This window comes from Stegostoma tigrinum, chromosome 39 (genome assembly GCF_030684315.1).
Source record: "Stegostoma tigrinum isolate sSteTig4 chromosome 39, sSteTig4.hap1, whole genome shotgun sequence".
In the NCBI taxonomy this organism is placed as follows: Eukaryota; Metazoa; Chordata; class Chondrichthyes; order Orectolobiformes; family Stegostomatidae; genus Stegostoma; species Stegostoma tigrinum.
Genome location: NC_081392.1, coordinates 8,842,602 through 8,862,097, shown reverse-complemented (window position 1 = coordinate 8,862,097; position 19,496 = coordinate 8,842,602). Strand labels below are relative to the sequence as shown.

General features: G+C 44.9%; 1 protein-coding gene across 4 annotated transcripts in view; it reads right to left on the bottom strand.

Moving 5' to 3' along the window:
- The window catches only part of LOC125447871 (reticulon-1-A-like), a 92,670-nt gene that overhangs the window by 69,785 nt on the left and 3,389 nt on the right, over positions 1 to 19,496 (bottom strand). For 2 of the 4 annotated variants that reach the window (XM_048522661.2, XM_048522660.2), the window contains exons 2-4: positions 14,766 to 14,822; positions 10,570 to 11,382; positions 6,136 to 6,510 (exon numbers count right to left, since the gene is read on the bottom strand). In XM_048522661.2, coding sequence (XP_048378618.2) covers positions 6,136 to 6,510; positions 10,570 to 11,382; positions 14,766 to 14,822 — 1,245 coding nt within the window. Of the gene's footprint in view, positions 1 to 2,932; positions 3,128 to 6,135; positions 6,511 to 10,569; positions 11,424 to 14,765; positions 14,823 to 19,496 lie in introns of those variants that run through there. The other 2 variants (XM_048522662.2, XM_048522663.2) reach the window with 2 other exon arrangements.

The following is a 19,496-nucleotide window of genomic DNA, read 5'->3' as shown; positions in this document are numbered from 1 at the left end:
GGCGAAAAATGCAGGCCTAGCCAGCGACGTCCGTGTCCAATGAATGAGAAGATTAACCCTGTCTTCCCTCTCAGGTGAAAACTGACAAAAAAAAGGCACCATATAATGTAGGAATATAGGAGCATAGGAACAAAAGTAGGCCATTCAGCCCCTCAAGCCTGTTCTGCCATTTAATGAGATCATAGTTGATCTGTGACGTAACCTCACATGCCTTAATTCCTTTTGCTTAACAAAAACATTATCTACCTCAAATTTAAGATTAACAACTGAGCTAACAAATGTAGTTGCCGTGTGCGCAATGCCTTCAGACTCATAGAGTCACTGAGCTGTACAGTATGGAAACAGATCCTTTGGTCTAACTTACCCATGCCAACAAGATACCCTATATAAATCTCGTCCCATTCGCCAGCATTTGGCCCATATCCCTCTAAACCTTTTCTGTTCATATACCCATCCAGATGCCTTTTAAATGTTGCAATTGTAACACCCTCCCCAACTTCCTCTGGCAGCTCATTTCACATGTGTATCACCCACTTTGTAAAAAAGTTGCCCTTTAGGTCCCTTTTAAGTCTTTCCCCTCTCACCTTAAACCTTTGCCCTCTACTTTGGATTCCCCTACCCTGGGGAAAATATCTTGTCTATTTACCCTATCCTTGCCCCTCATGATTTTATAAACCTCTATAAGGTCACCCCTCAGCCTCCGACACTCCAGGGAAAATTGCCCTGGCCTCTGCTGCCTCTCCCTGTAGCTCAAACCCTCCAACCTTGACAACATCCTTGTAAATCTTTTCTGAATCCTTTCTAATTTCACAACATCCTTCCTATAGCAGGGAGGCCAGAATTGAAGAAAACCTATATGGTATCTTTCAGGTTGCCTGTTTGGCTGGATAGTTGTCCAACTCAGCAGGAACATTATGACTTTAAGGAAAAGCAATGGAGTTCTCTGAAATGTCTGAGCCATTATTTATCCCTCAAGCCACAGCACAAAAAACAGGTTATTAGCTACTCATCACATTGCTGACCGTGGGATCTTGCAATTGTCAAATTGGCGGCCTTGTTTCCTACTTTGCAGCAGTAACTGCTCAAAAAGTGCTGCTCTTCTTTGGATATAACACAATTTGGCACATGTTGAGGTCATGGCAGGTGATATGGAAATGCAAGTGTTTCTTTTTCATCCTTCATAGTCTCCTTCTCTACCTCTCATTTTACCTTCTCTCTCCCTTCACCTCTGTATCCTTTCTTTCTCTCTCCACTTCTTTCAGAATTTTAAAAATTCATACTGAATTTGACTCTTTCCTCCCTTTTCCCAGTCTACTGCACTTTCATTTTGCACACCTCCTTGTCATCTCTTTCTCCAGCTGTACCCATTCCGCTCCTTCACTTTCTTTCTTAGCTTTTTGCAGTGTCTCTGTCTTCCTGCTCTAATATCTTCCCTAATTCTCACTCTCTCCCCCTTCTCGCTATCTTCACTTCACTTCCCTCTTCTTTCCTCCCTGTCACTCTCTTCCTAATTCTTCCACCATTTCTGTTATTCTCTCATTGACCTTTCCCCATGCTATTAGATCTTTCAGGGTCCCTGTGGATTAGCGCCAGATACGTGAAACAACAACACATTAGGGGCATTTAAACAGTCCTTGGATAAGCAGATGGATAATGATGGGATAGAGTAGGGGGAGGGGCTTAGATTAGTTCACAGGTCGGCGCAACATCGAGGGCCGAAGGGCCTGTTCTGCGCTGTATTGTTCTATGTTCCATGTTCTTTCGGAGCGCATTCTTATTTGGTGCCCTCAGATAGCACATTTTTGCTGCGCTGTTGCTGGTGGCACCTGACAAGTGAGGCAGTAACAGACCCATGTCCAGCTCACCTGAGGCGCAGGCAAAAACACTGATTTAACTTCCTGTAAACCTGAAACATGAAGCAGATGGCAGAAAATGAATCGAATCAATTGATCTTGGGAGACATTTGCTGATTGATGCTTCTCTCCCTGTGGCTGACTCGCTCCCAGCCTCTGAGCCTGTTTGATTGCTTTCTAACCTCATCCTGTTTCTTTGTCTCCATTTCTCCTCCGTCTGTGTCAGCTCAGTCTCACAAATGCACTGTGACAGCCTCATCTCTATTGACAGATCATTTTTTCTCCTATTTCTTCCTGCTAATTATTAAATCACTGCTTTAATGTGCTCTCCCTCTTTGTCCAATTATTTGTGCCCCACCCTTTCTTTGTACTTTCCTCTTCTTTCTGTCCTTCTCTGTCTCTGATTCTCTTTGCCGTCTCTCTTTCTCTCTCTTTTATTCCCCCCTCATGTTCTCTGGCCTTTGTCAATCTCTTCATCTCTTTGTCTCATTAATCTGTTCATTTGACTCCCTTTCTCTCGTTGCCTTCCCCAAGTGCCTCTTTTTGCTTTTTTCTTCCATTTGCTCTTGATCTTATTCTTTCTCTCTCTTTGTCTCCCTCTTATGTGGCTTTCTCTCTGTCCTGCTCTTTGTCTACGTCTCTCTCTGTCTCCCTCTTGCGTGTGCCTTTCTCTTTGCCTTTCTTTCTGTCTTGCTCCTCACCTGTCCCTTTTGCTCTCCCTCTCTTTGTCTTCTTGCATGTGTCTTTCTGTCCTTGCTGGTTCTTTGTCTTGTCTTTCTGTCTCTCTTTTTTGTCTCCCTCATGTGTGTGTCTCTCTGTCTTTTCTTATTCTTTGTCTGTCTCTTTATCGCTCTTTTTGTCTAACTCTGATGTGCCATATATCTCTCTCTGCCTTCCTCTCTGTCTCGCTCTTTGTCTCATTTCTGTTTCTATGCCTCACTCTTTATCCTCATGCTCCTGCCTGTCCTTGTTTCTCCCTTTGTCTGACCCTTTCCTCTTCTCCAAACCTTCCTTGCCCTCCCCACAATTTGCCAGCAGCATTTAGCGATTGACCCTGTGAAGCAAGCAGCATTCAATACCCTTTTCTTTACAGAGAAAGGAGCTCCACACGCTCTCCATCCCTGGACATTCGGACCTGATCTCCATCACCAGCCTGTGTCGGGGATTGTAGCTGAAGCCGTGGTCCTCTGCACAGTTGGGGTAAGGCAGGTGTCGGTGTCGGTGTCGGTGTCGGTGTCGGTGTCGGGGTCGGTGTGTGTGTGTCTCTCTCTCTCTCTCCCTGATCCTATAATACAGTTGGGAGGGACCAGCCAGCTTTGTAAATGCTGCAGTATCCTCCATAACCAATGAGATTGCAGATGGAGCGTTGCCCAGCAACACCCCTCATTGAGTAGTGTAACTCTTTCAGTGCCAAATCTTGACACATAGCTCTGATCTTTTCACATTCTTTAACTCGATGTAGGCGTCATTGGCTGGGTCACCATTTGTAACCTGTCTCTAACTGCCCATTGAGAAAGTGATGGTGAGCTGCCTCCTTGAACCGCTTCAGTCCAATGGGGAGTTCGGGTGCAGGGTATACCCACAGCCCCTTTAGTGACGGAGTGATACTGTCTGCAAGGAGACTGTTTGCCCCATTATATCTGAGCCAACTCTTACGTCAAAATTAATCTCATCCCGTCAGTCAAGACTCAAAGCTCTGTCAATGTTTTCCCTTCATTAGTATTTCACTAATTAGAGTTCAGAAAGATGAATGGGGATCTGATTGAAACATATAACATTCTAAGAGGCCAGATACAGGAAGGATCATTTTCCCTTGGTTGGAGGGTCTATAACCAGGGGACACATCTCAGAATGCAGCATTTAGACTGAGATGATGAAACATTTCTTCATCAGAGGGTGGGGAACCTGTGGAATTCTCTATTGCAGAAGGCTGTGGAGGCCGAGACACTGAACATATTACGAGACATATTCATGAAAGAGACTGACATCTTTTAAAATATTAATGGTGTCAAGGGAATATGGAGAGAAAGAGGGAATATGGCATTGTGATAGAGGGTCAGCCATGATCATACTAAATCGTGAGCAGGCTCAAAGGGCCTTATGGCCCATTCCTCGTTTCCATGTTTCTACATAATTATCTTTCGAATGTTACTGTAGAATCTGCTTCCTTTTGTTTCAGGGAGTACATTCTGGACTGCAACAACATTTTTTGTGAAAAAAAAAAGTTTACTTGTGCCATCTCCATTATTTTGCAAATTACCATAAATTCTTCATTCTGTAGCTATACTACAGTTATTCCTTATGCAGTCAATTGATCCCTTCACGAACATGTAAACCATCACCAAATCCTGTTCAGCCCTCTCTACCCCGGGCAGAGCAGTCACAACTTCTCCATCTCCCTACATTAGGAGCACACCGTCCTCACTGGGACCACTCCAGCATTGAATACCAATGACTTCAAAAGAACAACAGATGGGAATGAGAAAGAAATAAATTTGTCAGTCACATGGGTATCACTTACAAGAGTAGGACTGGCTGGATTGCTGTATGGGATAACAGCATGAACTTGATGGGTTGAATGGCCATAAATGACACTGAGACACTAAATCTTTTATCGAATGAACACAGTACATATCTGATGCAGACTGATAGCAGACTGTACACACTGTATAACTGAATCAGGACTGATAGAGAGAGTAATATAGATGGTGAGGGGTGTGGGGCTGCAAGGGTTGTCAGAGACAGGAGGTGTGAGTCTGGAGGGAGTGACAGAGACAGGGAGGCATGTGGGTCTAGAGGGAGTGAGGCAGATATGGAGATGGGGTCTGGGGGGAGAGAAAGAGACAGGGAATTGTTGGTATTGAGTGGGTGACAGTGGTAGGAAAGTGTTTGGGGTCAGGGGGACATTTGGAAACAAGGATGCTAAGTTTAAATTTAAAATGTTGCTGCTCCAGTAGCTAATGCAGGTTAGCACAGGAGAGGGTGATGAGGGATTAGAGACTTGGTTTGCGTAAAGGCACAGAGATTTGTTAAGGTGAAGTTGATGAATGGTGAACAATGGGACCTTGACCAGGCGAGCATAATGGAAGATGAGATTTACCATGAATCATAAAGGATTAGCTTTGCCTTCATTGACTCTCCTTAAAATTCAGATCCTTGGGCACTAAGTGAAGTTAGTGCATGATGGGGTAAGTATAGAAGGTATTTTACTCTGTCTCTAACTCCATGATGTCCCTGTACTGGAAATGTTTGATAAGTGAACTGGACGTTTCAGTCTATATCCAAGCCTGTGTTGAACCTGTCCTGGTAGCGATAGGGTTAGGGACAATGTCAATGGAACTTTACTTTCAGTTTAGAAGGGCAGATAGAACTTCCTTTCAGTTTAAAAAAAGTAGAGAGAGCTTTGCTTTGTATCTAATCCCATACAGTAGGAACAGATTACTGCAGATGCTGGAATCTGTACTGAAAACAACAAATGTTGGAGATCTCAGTGGGTCAGACAGCTGGAGAAAGAGCAAGCTAATGTTCTGAGTCTACAAGACACTTCATCACAGCTGGAATGAAGTGCGGAGGGGAAAGCATTTATATTATAGTTGGGTGGTGGTTTGGGGGTGTGCTGTAGTGGATGTAGACTGCTGGTGGAGAAAAGATGTTGATATTTCAGATTAAGTGATTGGAATGTGAGAAAGGCAGAACAATAATGTATCTACCTGCCAGATTTGAAAGGACTGTAACTGGGATGGGGATAGGGGAGGACATGATAACCAGATAAAAGGAAGGAAAGAAATAGTTCACACTTTAAAGGTGTGAACTCAATATTAAGTCCAGAAGGATGTAAAATACCTAGTCAAAATTTGAGATGTTGTTCCTCCAGTTTGCTCTATGATTCACTGGATCACTGCAGCATGCTGAGGACAGGCATGTGGGCATCAGAGCAGGACACTGTTAAAATGACTATGGGAGACATCCTGTTCACTTAATGTGAACTATCAACATCTTTTATCTGCCAGCACCCTACGTCCCACAACACTTTCCCCCAAACCATGGGATAAATGCTGCCCCCTCCACACATCACATCAACTCTGGTGAGGAGTCATCTAGACCTGAAATGTTAGCTTACTGTCGCTCCATGGATGCTATCAGACTTGCTGTGATCTCCAGCATTTGTTGTTGACAGTAACCCCATACTGTCCTTGTCCTGGGCGTGTTCGGTGGGGACAGTATAAAGAGAGTTTTACTCTGTGCCTCACCCTGTGCTGTCCCAGCCCGACAATGTATTTACCTGATTGGTCTACTGCCTCCAAACCTTTTGATTTGGGATGATCTGATTGTTCGAAGGCACTGGGTTGCCATGGTGACTGCCAATTGTCTGCCCGCATCTCCTCATCGGTCACTTCCTGAGTTTCATTCACACTTGGCACTGTGACTGGGGTGAGTGAGTGTTGGCAGGCAATGGTATCATCTGTGTAAACGCTGCAGTCACATGCTCCTGGTAACAGAGCTTCTACGGTGCCCACCACTTCCACAGGCTCCAGCCCATCTCTTGAGCCAACTGTTTCAACCACGTCCATCAAGCTCTTCACCTTTATTGTTTCTGTCGCTATCTCAACTCCTGCTGCTCCGATCACTTCCAGCTCAACCACCATATTCTCGGCTTCTGTAATTGAGAAACAGGGATTTTCATCAATGTTCTTGTGCACTGTGTGACTATAGCCTCGTCCAGCTTCCAGGGCAGGTCATGGGATGTGTGTAAAAGCAGGCTCATGTCTGTATTTCTGTGGGAGTGACACTGCCCTGAGTGAGTGTTGAATGAGCAAACCTGAGGGACAGAGGGAGGGCACTCGAGTGAGACACACAAGTCTCTGTAATTGTGCTGCACTGCTAAAACACCATACCCATTAAAGGGAGCTCACGAGAGATCCATCTGGATGAATGATCCTGTAAATGCCAAGAGAGGTGCGAGAGTGAATTTAAAACAAAATTTTCATGGGTGTAGATGTTGCTGACTAGGTCAGCATTCATTGCCCATCCTTAGTTGCCCAGAGGGTGGTTAAGAGTAAACCACAGCACAGTGGTCCTGGAGTCACCTGTCAGCTAGACCAGGTATGGATGGCAGATTTCCTTCCCTAAAGTACATTAGTGAACCAGATGAGGTTTTATGACAATGGCTAGATGGGTCAGTTTTTAATTCCTGATTTCATCTCTCATGGTGTGATTCATAGAAGCATAGACAACAGGAGCAGGAGTAGGCCGTTCGGCCTTTCAAGCCTGCTGTATCATTCAGCATGATTGTGGCGAATCATCCAACTTAGTCTCCTGTTCCTGCTTCCTCTCCGCACTCTATGTCCCTTTAACCACAAGAACTATAAGTTCTTCTTGATAATATTCAATGTTTTGGCCTCAACCACTTTCTGTGGCAGAGAATTCCAATGGCTTCTCACTCTCTGGGTGAAGATATTTCTCCTCATCTCTGTCCTAAATGGCCTATCCCATATGTTAAGACTGACACTACTGGATCAGGTCCTCCCAGTCTTTGGGAACATTCTTCCTGCATTGACCCTGTCCAATCCCATTAGCATTTTATAGGTTGTTTTTGAGATTCCCTCTTCATTCTCTAAACTTCAGTGAATATAGTCCTAAGTGATCCAGTCTCTCTTTAGCCTGCCACCCCAAGCATCAGGCTGGTAAAGCTTTGTTGCACAGTCTCTGTAGCTAAAATGTCTTTCCTCTGATAAGGACGGCAAAACTGCACAGAGTATTCCAATACTGGTAATACAGTATTCGATCCAATGTCCCCTAAAAATTAGCCTGAGGTTCTGGACTAAGTGACAGTGCCACTTAGAAGAGGTCGTAAAATAGCCTGGCCGACATTATCCAATTATATGTGGAATATTCAATGCCAGTGATATTGGTGAAACTTTATACAGAGCAGGAGGTGTGATGGACATCTTAGGTGACACAAAAACAGAAATTGCTAGAAAAGCTCAGTAGGTCTGCCAGCATCTGTGGAGAGAAAGCAGAGTTTAATATTTCAGGTCCAGTGACTCTTCTTCAGAACTCTGTGACCCTAGGTGATCCCAGTTGTTCTCTCCTCCTACTCATGTCCCATTTTACCCCTGGTTTATTCACTCTGATTGTATCTACTGGTCTTGGATGTAAAGGTGGAGAATGGACTTTCTGACACCTTGTTGGGCTGTGAGCAATGGTAAGGGGCTACCTTTGTACTCAGGGCCATTGGATTGAAGTGGGGGAGGAGTGTAAAATCAGCCATGGTTTCCTGACTCCATTCACCAGCTACTGATCCCTGCTGACAAGGGTTAACCGCAGAGAGGAGAGGGGGCCATGAAGCGTTGAAACCTGGCTGGGCCCCTCCCCTCAGCTGATCACTGTCTCTGTCCCAGAGCCTCTGGCCCTCCCCCTTGCTCCTCATGTTGCAACAAAGCCAGGACAGAAAGCCTAGAGACACTTCCTCTGCCACACGTCAGCACAATTATCCAGCAGCCATCCTGCTGCATTTCCCATATTACAGGCTACAGAATCCGCACTCAACCAACTTCAATAGCAATCAAGAAATTCCTCACTGACAATGGAAATGATGTTGCTTTAGGTTCATTGTTCTGTATCTAACCCTGTGGTGTATCTCTCCTGGGATTGTTTGATGGGAATAGTGTAGAGAGAGCTTTTCTTTCTGTTTAAAACAGTACAGGGTGCTTTACTCTGTATCCAACTCTATGCTGTACCCAATAACAAAGTGTGGAGCTGAAGGAACACAGCAGGCTACACAGCATCAGAGGGGCAAGAAAGTTGACGTTTTGGGTCAGGACTCTGAAGGGGTTATCTCTGACCCCAGCATCTGCAGCTCTTGCTATCTCTATGCTGTGCCCGTCCTGGGTCTGTTTGATGGATGTGGTGTAGAGTCAGCTTTATTTGCAGTTTTAAAGAGTAGAGAGAGCTTTACTTTGTGTCTAACCCTCTGTTGTACCTGTCCTGGGAGTGTTTGATGGGGGCTGAGTAGAAGGAGCTTTACTCTGTATCTAAGCCATGCTGTGCCTGTCCTGGCAGTGTTTGATGGGGGCTGAGTAGAGGGAGCTTTACTCTGTATCTAACCCATGCTGTGCCTGTCCTGGGAGTGTTTGATGGGGGCTGAGTAGAGGGAGCTTTACTCTGTATCTAACCCATGCTCTGCCTGTCCTGGGAGTGTTTGATGGGGGCTGAGTAGAGGGAGCTTTACTCTGTATCTAACCCATGCTGTGCCTGTCCTGGGAGTGTTTGATGGGGGCTGAGTAGAGGGAGCTTTACTCTGTATCTAACCCATGCTGTGCTTGTCCTGGGAGTGTTTGATGGGGACCGTGTGGAGAGACTTTTACTCTTTCCAACTCCATCCTTTAACTGTCCAGGGAGTGTTCAATAGGGATGGTGTAGAGGTAACAACTTTTATTTTAACAGAGTAGAGGGAATTTTACTCGTATTAATCTGTGTTGTCCCTGTCCTGGGTGTATGTTACGGAGACAGTGTCGAGGGATGTTTACTTTCATTTTAAGACAGGAAACTTTACTCTTTATTTCACCCCATGCTTTCATTGTCCTTATAGTGTTTTATGGGATCAGAATTGAGGAACATTTACTTTCTGTTTAAAAGAATACAGGTAGATTTATTTTGTGCTGTCCTTGTCCTGGGAATGTTTGTTGGGGACAATGTGGAAAGAACTTTACTTTCAGTTTGTCTTCAGTTTAAAAAAAAAGAGGCAGCTCTACTCTGTATCTAACCCTGTTGTGAACCTGTCATAGAGTCACAGAGCTATAAAACAAGGAGACTGGCCCTTTGGTCCAATGCATCCATGCTGACCAGATATCCTGTACAAATCTAGTCCCATTTGCTAGCATTTGGCCCATATCTCTCTAAACCCTTTCTATTCATATAACCATCCAGATGCCTTTTTAATGTTGTCACAGTCTTACTGCTCTAAAAACACAGCTCCAGGCTAACTTACTGCCTAAGTTTTATAGTTTTAAAGTTTAATCAAAAGACAGATCTCAATAAAAACATGTAATCAAAAAGAACCTGCTCTACTCACTATTGCAGATTTACAAAAGAAATCAGACACTTAGCTGCTCTCAAGCTGTGATCTCCCCATACAGGTTTCTCTAAGGTCAGCTGTGAATTTCGCTGTTTGTTCATTTCTCAGACCAACTCACTTGAAATCAAACAGCACGGGCTGTAGCTGTGAAGGTTCACCACTGGGTCAGAGAGTCCTGAGAATGTTTGATGGGTTCAGTGTCAAGGACACATTAATCTGTATCTAACCCCTTGCTGTCCCTGTGCTGGCAGTGTTGGATGGGGACAGTGCAGAAGAAGCTTCAATCTGCATCTAATCTTGTGCTGTCCCTGTCCTGAGAATGGATTTACCTGATTGGTCTATTGCACCCAAGCCCTGTAATTTGAGATGATCTCATTAAATCGAGGCATTGAGTTCCACGAAGAGCTGTTGTGAATTATGGAATAACCCTGTGTCAATTCTATTAGGAGCTGAATAGTCTGACTCTGCCTGTATGCACACAACAAACCCAATACATTATGTCTAATCAAATTTTGAATTTTAAAAGGCTGTCTCAAATATATACCTATGCCCACTCCCCAAAACCTCCTTCCCCAGGCTATCTTTCCCACACATAGTGTAACTTGCTAACGTCTGTAATGAGCCATTTACCAGGCCTACCTGTGACAGGCTGTAGGGAGGAGGCTGAAGATGTGCCCTCTTCTTCAGTCACTGTCCCCACACCAGGTTTGCTGCTCAGTGGTGCCTCCTGTTGCTGAGCGAGCTCGGTCTGGTCAGAATAAAGGTCCTCTGCCCACCTTCCGCTATCCGTCTCCACCTCCATGGCACGTGCTTCAAATACCTCTGCATCCTTTTGGCTTCTGGATTGTTCCATCGGGAGGATCCCAAGCTCTGGGCTGCCCTGCAATTGCCCCTCTTCCTCAGGCTCCAGTTCAAGTCTCAATTCTGATGCCATGTCCTCCTCAGGATCCTGATGGATTGGGATGCTTTCCAAAACAGAGATCTCTGAGCTAAATTGCAAGGGATGCCCGTCAGTGCTGTCCCTGGGCTCTGGCACTATCTCCTGCTCCATGCTGTGCCAATGTCCGCCAGCCACTTCAGCGTGAACGTGATAGGCCTCCAGCTCATCCTCTTCCTCCGCTAGAAAGGTCTCAATTGTCTCAGTGCGTACCACCCCCCTCGGCACAGAACATTTCTCTTTTGTTGTCTGGGCTGTGTCACATTTTGAGGGTCTCTTCCTTCCCGGGCCATGGGTGACCTCTTCCAAACCTCTCGCTGGCAGCTCTGGGGAACCACTGCTTGGGAACCCCCCCGGAAAGCAGGATGGCTGCTGGCCCAGAGGAGTTCCGCAGGACAGCATGGACTCCAGGGACATCTGTCGGGGTGTCCCCCAGTATAGGGAGCTGTCTGTCGGCAGATCATCATCGGAATGCTCCTGTGCGGTTTGGGGTTCCAAGAAGTCCTCACTGGCACCTGGGCAGGCCGGAAAGCAGGGAAAACCCCTGAATATTCCACTAGGACACAGAGGAGAGTGAACATGTGGCCAATCAAGACAAGCGCGCGGCACCCCAGCGATAGTTCGATTCGCCTGCCCACCATCTCCTTATTCAGCTATCCCACCAATACACTTCCTTCCCAATCCATCTCGAAGAACCAGGGCACCACCTGCAAGATCCCGTCCAAGCCACTCACCATCCTGACCTGGAAGTAGATCACTATTCCTTCAGTTTTGCTGAGTCCAAATCCTGGAACTCCCCCCCACAACAGCATTGTGAATGCCCCTACACCTTACGGATGGCAGCGGCTCACCTCCACCTTTTCAAGGGCAATTCATGAAAGCCACAAATTCTACACATGAAACCCACCTGGTCACTGCCAGTTCTTTTACCCACTCCCACCTTGGCTCTTCAATGATCAAACTAATCATGGCACTGTAGTTGCACATCCCAATTCTGTCTCATACACCCCAGCACCATCATATGAAATCTCAAGATTCATCTTTAGATTATTGGCATTTATAAGTTATCATTATCAGGATTGCCATATCAATGGGCCATGCCTGATTTAGCCAGAACCAACCATCGAAATGTTGGCAGAATACGGATATTAGTTTGCAATTACAACACAGGAGTAGCACCATGTCTTGCTATCTCTCAATCCCACTGGCCCACCCTCTCCCCGAGTTCCCCCAAAATCACCATCTTGCGGTCTCTCTCACCATATCGCCACCTAAACGTAGCTTCTTCCTTCATTTCCAAATGCTGCATAACCACAGTGGGAACATTGGGTGTGGTTGTAGGCCTTTCAGCCCTTTGAATCTACTACTCCATTCAGTTAGAACATGACTGAACAGAATGTGACAGGTGTGGAAAGGAATACGGATCAATTTGAGAGAGCAATTCTGAATGAGAGAAGATTGGTTTTAGTGATCTGGCTTGGGTTAAATGAACAGTAAGCTCAGCGGGTAGCAAGTGAGCAATGGGTTTGATTGGATGTTCGATGTGGATCTGATTGGTGCCAACAACATGGGTTTCAATCCCTGTTCTGATTCGAGAACAAGCACTTCATTAAATGAGCAATGGGAGACCTTCAAAGAGGAGGTAGTCCAGGTATCAATCAGATAAATTCCTACTTTGGTCAAGGAAAGGCTGGAGCTACCCGGATGATTGAGGAGACACGTTAATATGCAACAGAAAATGGAAGCTCAAGACAAATGTCAGATTCTTAATACATAGAGAATTGAGCCATGTTTTAAAACAGATTATTCATGGGATGTGGGTGTTATTGTATAGGATATTCCTAATTGCCCAGAGGGCAGTTATTTGTCAGCTACAACATTGTGGATTTGGAGTCACATGTAGGCTAGCCCAGGTAAGGATAGCAGATTTCCTTCCCTAAAGAATATTAGCAAACCAGATGGATTTTTTACAACAATTGACAGTGGTTACATGGTCATCATTACACTAGCTTTTTAATTCCTGATTTTTAAAGCATACCTACTATGATGGATTTGAACCTGTGTACTCAGTATATCTCCCCGGGGAATACTGGCCCATTGACATTACCACTAAGCCATTACCTCTCCAAGCATAGAACTGCCAATGAGAATTAACAAATAAAAAGTCCAAAGACAAGGCACGAAAACAGATTAGCAATAATTGTTAAAAATGTTTTACTTTCTCGGTTTTCTGCCTGAAGGCAGGTCTGGCCCACACACCCTGCCTCCTCCACCAGAGGTAGTGCAAGGAGGCAGTTCTCAAATCAGAATGGGGAATGACCCCTACGATGTTGGCACGAATCAGATCCACATCAAACATTCAATTGAATTCCCCAAGGTATGTCAGTTGCTGTGGTAACACCTACTTTTATATGTGTGTTGTATTCAGGAGCTGTGAACAGTGACAGTAGGGGCACCAGTTTCCTGTCCATCACACGGTGACCTGTAATCACTCCCATTGTTACCCCTCCCACCATTGGTCTGTTATGGAAAGATTTACACGTTGATAATCGATCTGTTTGGCCACATTGTGAACCTTGAAGATCAAGTAAGTGTTAGAGTCAGACTAAAACCCAAAGCTTCAGATCCGGAGGCAGGGGTGCCACAAGACCTCCCTTCAAGAATGTCATAAACATAAATAATAAAATGGTAGTCAAAAGAAGAGTGGGGTCAATTAAGGACCTCAAAGGTCCTCTGAAGACAGAGGGCTGTGGTACTAAATGAGAGCTTTGCCTCTGTCTTCAGTAAAATGTAGGGATGTCACCAACGTCACAGTTAAGGAGAGTGTCACGGAGGACTTGGAAAGGAGAAGAGTACATCATAAGGATGTAATTGAATAACTGACAGAGCTCAAAGTAGGAGAGAGCAATGGCGGAAATTGTAGCGGCTACAGTAACAACCTTGCAATCCTTCTGGGAGATGGGTTTGGTGCTAGAGGACTGGAGCATTTGTTTGAAGACAGGGAGCAGGAAAACCCAGTAATGACGGCTAATCAGTTTAACATCAGGAGTGGGAAAAATTTTAGGGACAATAATCCAAGAGAAAAGTGCAGTCACTTAGAAAAAACATGGGTTGAAAATTGAAGATCAAGTCGATTTATGAAAAGATAAACTTGACTGGACTCTGAGAAATAATTCAGAGACGGTTAATGTGGTTGAGTACATATGGACTCTCAAAAGGTGTTTAATAAATTACCACATAATAGACATATTTATTGAACAATCACAAATATGGATGACATTTCAATCTACTACACTCAAGGCAGTACATGTTCACAGAGGTCAAGCCCTAATTTAAGCCTCACTCCCCAAGATTTGATTCTGATGAATCCCCTGAGAACAAAAAAATGAGACATGATCTCACTGAAGTATTTCACTGGGCTCAACAGGGTAGATGTAGGTAGGATGTTTACCCCTGGGCTGGGCATGTCAGGAACCAGTGGGCACTATAAGGGGTAAACCATTCAGGACTGAGACGAGGAGGAATGTCTTCACTCCGAGGATGTAGAAGTTTAGTTGTTGATGATGTTCAAGAAAGACATCAACAGATTTCCAGATATGATAAACATTAGGAGATGTGAGGAGAGGGAAGGCAAATGCCTTTGAGATAGATGATCAGCCATGATTTTATTGAATGGTGGAGCAGACTCGAGGGGTTGAATGGCCTTTTCCAGCTTTCTGTGTTATCAAAACCTTAACTCCTACCTACCCACCATCTTCCATAATCCCCCAAACCCAGCTTCTTCCCACACCTGTCTGCTTCTCCTGTCATCTTCCAGCTAGCAGGAAAACATCAGAAAAGCCAGTTGCTGGGAACTACCAGGAAATGGGCACAGAAAGGGTTAAAGAATGTGGCTTACCTTCAGTAGAGGACGGGGTGGAATCTGGAGTGGTGGAGACAGTCGAGGCAGATTCTTCTAATGGAGAGAGCAGGATGCAATCACATTAAATCAGCACTGAGCACCTTGAAATACACAGCTCCAGGGACAGTCTGAAAGTGATGATCGAAGTGGGGGCAAAACTCAGATCCTGTTATGTGTGTGTTAGCACCTGTATGCATGCATGAGTCAGTCTGTAAGTTTTTTTTCAATTAGTTCATAGAATCCCTACAGTGTGGAAGCAGGCCATTGAGTCACACCTACTCTCTGAAGACCATCCCAACCCTATCTCTGCAACTCTGTATTTCCCGTGGCAAATCCACCCAGCCTGCACATCACTGGATACTACAGGGTAATTTAACATGGCCAATCCACCTGACCGCGTCTTTGGACTGCGGGAGGAAACCAGAGCACCAGGGAGAAACCCACAGGCACAGGGAGAACGTGCAAACTCCACACAGACAGTCACCCAATGGTGGAATTGAACCTGGGTGCCTGGCATTGTGAGGCAGCAGTGCTAACCACTGGGTGTCACTGACAGGACCAGCATGTGTTACCCTTGAACTGAGTGGCATTTCAGAGGGCAATTAACTGCAGTGCTGTGAGTCTGGAATCATATGTAGGCCTGACTGAATAAGGGTGGCAAATTTCCTTCTCTAAAGAGGAACCAAGTGAACCAGTCGGGATTTCGCTGCAATCAACAACAGTTGTCATGGTCAGCAGGACAGTAACTAGCTTTCAATTCCAGATACTACTAATTGAATTGACGTTCTGCCACTGAAATTAAACCCATCTCCTCAAAGCATTAGCCCAGTGATATTAATACCATTTGAACACCTTCCTTGTTTTACATTTATTAAATAGAAACGTTAGTGCGCATACGTGAGTGTGCACGTTACAGTCCATGTTTGTGTGTTTCCATGATTGTTGATGTGTGTAAAATTGATTCAGTGCATGTTAGTTTGGGCATGAGATTTAGTGTTTCTGATAGAGACGTTTTGACTGGAATTTACCCCTGGAGACAGGGGTTTGAGAGAGAGAGGGAGGTGTTATTCTAAGTTTCTTGCAGAAGCAGTATCAGGAGGGCTCCCTGAGGAATCCTAATCATTGGGAAATTTCTACTGGATGGGCTAAAAACTGGATCAGCTGCCCACACTACTGAGTTGGGCTGCCGATGGTTAATGCCTCATTTACAGGACATTTTGCACTCTCTGACATTGGGTCATTGGTGCAAAGGGCCCCACACCATTTGGCCATGTCACTGGAGGTGACTGAGGTAAACTCTGGATTGGGGGTGAGTCCATTGCAACTGGAGGCATTATGTCCCGAGGACAGGACTGTGAGAACTCAATGGCCCCAGTAAACCCTCCAGTGGGGTTTTTCCTCCAAGCCAAGGGTCCTTTCTGCCTTCATGGAGATGCAACATTTGAATCCCTGCAGCCTTCTCCTGCCACCGCTCCTCAGTCCCATTGTCAGAGCTATAAGGTTGTGGTAAAGTCCAGTCGATGGTGTGGCAGCCAGCGAGTGAGTTACCACCACACCTCTGTCTTCCCCACATCAACACACATGCCATTGACCCCTCTATAATAATAAAATGTGAGGCTGGATGAACACAGCAGGCCCAGCAGCATCTCAGGAGCACAAAAGCTGACGTTTCGGGCCTAGACCCTTCATCAGAGTCTAGGCCCGAAACGTCAGCTTTTGAGCTCCTGAGATGCTGCTGGGCCTGCTGTGTTTATCCAGCTTCACACTTTATCATCTCCCATTACCATTGGCCCCTCTGCTCTTTCAGAACTGCCTGACTGCTGGCCTGATGTTCCATGCTGGGTGAGCAGAAATCTTCTCCGACTGAATACTGGGAGGGTATTCTCTTTGGCCTCCAGCACAAACACTGTTGTCTTGTCTGTGATCCTATCCCTCCCTATCAGCTGAGATTGAAGGAGATTTTTTGCAACTTTGGTGTCTCAAATGAGTTTCCAAATGAGTATATAACTGCACTGTGTCTGAGATCACCTTTTTCCATCTCTGTGCCTGCCTCAGCTGATCTGCTGCTGAACCTTTATCCATTCCCTTGACCCCTCTAGAAAATTCCAGCACATCTCCTACTGTCCATTGCCTTGAACTTATTCAGAACTCTGCCATCCATATTTTAGCTCACACTGTTCCAATCTTCCATCACTCACTGACTGATGGCAGGTTGACCAATATCTCCATTTTAAAATTCTTGTCCTTGTTGTCAAATCCCTTGTTCCTCCTTATCATTGTAATCCCTCCAAACTTGCAAAGCTCCAAGATTTCTGCACTCTTCTGATTCTGGACTCTTGCACTCCCAGATTTTAAAAGCACTTCTCACGTCTCAATTAAGTGGAAAGTGACATTCATGTCACGCTAAGTGTCAGGTAATGATAATCTCCAGCAAGGGCTATCCTAAACACATCCTTCAGCATTCAGTGGTGTTACCATCAGTGAATTCCCTCACTATCAACATCCTGGAACTGAACTGGGCCAGCCAATTCAATAATATGGTTTGAGAAAGCTGGGAATTCTGTCGTGAGTTCCTGCACCAATGCCCCAAAGCCTGTCCACGATTTACAAAGCACAAGTCAGGAGTGTGATGGAATACTCCCCACTTGCCTGAATGAGTGCAGCCCCAACAACACTCAAGAAGCTCTATACCATCCATGGAAAAGCAGCCCATTTGATTCCCATTCACCGTCTTAAACCTCTGCTCCCTCTATCACTGACACATCACTGCTACAATGTGCAGCATCTACAAGGTGAACTGCAGCAACTCACCAAGGCTTCTCCTACAATATGTTCCAAGTAAGCATTTGCTTTTTATTCTTTTGTGCCTCAAAATGTCTCAGGACTGTGATGACAGAACACATTTTACTGTATCTCCCTAGATATATGCGAGAATAAATCATTCATTCATTCAAACAATGACGACCCAGAAGAACAAGCTCTTTAGATACATAGAACCTGTAAGGCTCACACCATCCTGACTTGGGAACACGTCACCATTTGCTGGCAAATGTCTTGGAATGGCATACCTAACAGGGAGAGTGGAATTCCCTACCCCCGAAGGCTCAGTCATTAAGAATGTCTGAGATAAAAATCAAGGGATTTCTGATATCAATGACGGCAAGGGATATGGGGGATATTGCGAACATAGCACACAGGTGGCTATGATCTATTTGAATGGAGGAATAGGTACAATGGGCTGAATGGACTACTCCTATGCTCCACTGAAACACTTGTCAGTCCTTATGAAAGGGGATTAGTAACATGATCAGATTACAAAAACTGTTTGGAAAATGTTTGACACAAAGTTAAGATATCTGATAAGAAACTAAATGTGTTGAAAAATGAGAAAAAAGTACAACAGAAAAGCCATCTGGACAGGTTGCGAGAAGATCTGAACACAGTGAATTCTCTGGAAGGAATAAATCAATCAAATTACAAACAAAAACTTCAGGATGAGATCATTACCATTCTAGAATCATGACATCAAAGATAGTTGATTGGGAAAAATTGTTGAGAAAATGTGTACATCACAAGGTATTGCATCATGAGGTTAAGATGAAGGTTCCACTTTCTCAATCTCTCCCCTCACCTAGGGCATGGTGACCCTCAGGTTAAACCACCACCAACTGTCTTTCTTTAATGAGAGAATGGCCCTGTGTTCCTCTAGGATTATGGTGACTTTACCTTTCACGTCACTATAAGGGTATTGTTAAAAGCCACTTTTCCAGTGGTTGTACGAAGAGAATCTTGCATTTATATAGCACCTTTCATGATCACGGGATATCTCAAAGTGTTTCAAAGCAGTTCAGTGCTTTTGATGTGTGATTTCATTTGGAAAACTGGCATACAATTTGTATGCAGTAAGATCCCCCAAACTGCAATACAGTAACCAGCTGTTTTCTTTTCTTTATTCATTCACGGGATGAGGGCGTCGCTAGCCAGGCAGCACTTATTGCCCATCCCTAATTGTCCAGAGGACAGTGCAGAGTCAACCACATTGCTGTGGGTTCTGGAGGCACATGTAGGCCAGACCAGGTAACGATGGCAGTTTCCTTCCCTAAAGGACATTAGTGAACCAGATGGGTTTTTCCTGACAGTTGACAATGGATTCACCTGGGAGGACACCAAGAGACTTGATTGAACAACTTGACTAGGAAATAATGGTAGCACAATGTGAAATCAATCAACTAATAGAGTCTTAGAGCTGTATAGCACAGAAACAGACCCTTGAATCTAACTTGTCCACGCCAACCAGATATCCTAAATTAGTCTAGTCCCATTTGCCAGCATTTGGCCCATATCCCTCTAAACCCATTCAGATGCCTTTTAAATGTTGTAATTGTACCAGATTCCACCACTTCCTCTGGCAGCTCATTACATTTAAGCACCATCCTCTGTCTGAAAAAGTTGCCCTTCGATCCCTTTTATATCTTTCCCCTCTCACCTTAAACCTATGCCCCTCTAGTTTTGGATTCCCATATCCTGGGAAAAGACCTTGGCTACCTACCCTATTCATGTTCCTCATGGTTTTATAAACTTCTATAAAGTCATCCCTCTGCTTCTGATGCTCCAGGGAAAATTTCCCTGCTCTTCAGCCTCTCCCTATATCTCAAACGCTTCAACCCTGGCAAAATCCTTGTCAAACTTTTCTGATCCCTTTCAAGTTTCACAACATGTTTCTTATTG